At 23.0% G+C, this 2,500-nt stretch overlaps 1 protein-coding gene across 1 annotated transcript in view; it reads right to left on the reverse strand.

Annotated features, from left to right (window-relative positions):
* Positions 1-1,254: 1,254 nt before the first annotated feature.
* Positions 1,255-2,500, reverse strand: part of CSP2 (chemosensory protein 2) — an 11,725-nt gene continuing 10,479 nt past the window's right edge. Inside the window, exon 3 of the mRNA XM_035874761.2 lies at positions 1,255-1,553. Within this exon, the coding sequence (XP_035730654.2) occupies positions 1,408-1,553 (146 nt within the window). The 3' untranslated portion in view covers positions 1,255-1,407. The remainder of the gene's footprint in view (positions 1,554-2,500) is intronic.

The raw sequence follows: 2,500 nt of genomic DNA on the forward strand, positions 1-2,500 counted from the left end.
TATATATGTAAATTTATCTACTGGATATATATATATATGTATAATTTTTAGTTTTGATTATTTAATCAACCGCATTAAAATCGATTGTATAATTCATATTAAAAGAATTTTAAATTGCTCATACGTACATAAATATACTCACTCATATATTATATATTATTGCAGTGGGTTATGACGTTATTCTGAAGAAGTCAAAATTCAGAAAAAAAAGAATATATATATATATATATATATATATATATAGAGAGAGAGAGAGAGAGAGAGAGAGAGAGATATTTTTCACGAAAAGGAAATAAATATAGAATTTAATAAAGCTACCGGCTATTTTTGCGGAAAATTGAATAAAAAAAATATTATTCCTTCGGGTGAATAAGTCATACGCAAATAGTAACATTTAGCAAGGATCTTCTTTATTTATTTTAATTGTTTTTATTACTTTTTTATCATTTTTATATTTTTTCTTTTGTTTATTCTTTTTTTAATATTATTATTATTATTATTATTTTTTTTTTTCTTTTTTTTTTTTATTCTTTTAATTTTTTCTTCCGACATACAGTAGTCAAAATACGAACGATCGAAGTTAAAAGAAAAATTAAAAAGGAAGTACACGATTGCAATACATACTCATATCATTTTTATTTATCATATTAATTTCTTTTTAATTTCTTTTTAATTTCTTTTTTTCTTTTTTTTTTTTTTTTCTTCTTTTCTTCTTTTTTTTTTCTTTTCCCCTTATTCTTACAAAGAAATTGCATGGACCAATGAAATAAATAAAAAAAAAAGAAGAAGAAAAAAAAATGAAAAATTGAAATAGAGAACAAAAAGATCAAAAATAATGTAGAAAGAAAGAGAAGGGGGGTGAGGGGAAAAAAAAAAGAACTCGCGAAAGGGAGGAACGAAATATGAGAATTCAAGGCCATCTTTATGACGATAATCATCATCGAACAAATTCTAATTAAATCATAATCACAGTTATCAAACAATATAAACGAATTAATCAAAGAACACCAAAGATTGGACAAGTCAATCGATATTAATAATAATAATTTAAAAAAAAAAAAAGAAAAAAAATGGAATAAAGAAATTCTTTTTTATCTTCTTAAAAAAAAAAAAAAAATAAATAAATAAAAAAGAAAATAAAAAAAGAGTGAGAAAAAGGAAAAAGCCTGTAAAATTTCAAATCGATCGAATTATTTTAAAATTTTTTAATATCAATCATTCTAATCCACCTCGTTATTTTTCTTCCTTTTAATAAAATTTTCTTCTTTTTTTTTTTTTTTTTTTTTTTTTTCTTTTTTTTCGCATTCTCTCACCCTTCTCTTCATTATCATCATTGTGTCGCTATTTCAATCATGGCCCATGTTCATTCTTGTTACACTCGTATAAATTCTTATTCGCGATAAAGGACTACGAGACGCCAGCATATTGTTGTACAACCTTCGACCATTCCTTCGGGAAGGATCTTTGAATGTGAGAAAGGACCTTTTTGATTTGACGTGTCTCCTCTGGGGTACATTGTGGACAAGAACCTCTCAAAACCAGTGGTGCCAAACCTGTGGATATAAAGGACAATATTAACCGTATTATATACAATTCTATATACATTCATATATACATACATACATACATGTGTATATATATCTATTATATTATATATTATATTTATTTATTCATTCATTTTATTTTTTTATTCATTTATAAATATATATATATATATATATATATATATATATATAATAGATATACAGATAAATATATAGATAAATATTATATATAATATAATAGATATATACATACATATGTATATATTATATATTATATATTATATATTATATATTATATATTATATATTATATATTATATATTATATATTATATATTATATATTATATATTATATATTATATATTATATTTATTTATTTATTTATTTTATTTTTTTATTCATTTATAAATATATATATATATATTTTTTTATTCATTTTAAAAAAGAAAAAAAAATATATGTATATATAAGGTTGTTGTATAGAAAAAAAAAGTTCCTAAGTGGGTCAAAAGTTCATAGATGATATTAAAAAATCAATTACTCTTTTTTCAGATCAATTGGGTCAATTTTTTTTTTTTCTTTTTTTTTTTTTCTTTTTTTTTTTTTAAGATTATGAAATCGCGAGGCCTACGACGCCACGAAAAAAGTTTAATCAATTGTTAATGCAATTTAAGAATTTTCGAGCGAGATTGGCAATATTTTGGCGTACATCTTCTTGTATCTATCTGTATCTTTTTCTCTTTTCCCACTTATTCGTTACATAAAGCAGCCGTATAACGAAGGATTAACGTTTCTCTCGATAATCGAAATTGGGAATTTACTTGTCAGTATAATGGACGATCGTACGAACGATTTCGGTTTAATAATTAATCCGGTACAATTAGTACGTTCGATCGGTGTGACTTGAATGGCTAACCATGCTTAATGCATCGTGAATTTTCAATACGTTTTTATCTC

Source organism: Vespa mandarinia, chromosome 18 (assembly GCF_050613455.1).
Source record: "Vespa mandarinia isolate Hongniang chromosome 18, ASM5061345v1, whole genome shotgun sequence".
Taxonomy (NCBI): Eukaryota; Metazoa; Arthropoda; class Insecta; order Hymenoptera; family Vespidae; genus Vespa; species Vespa mandarinia.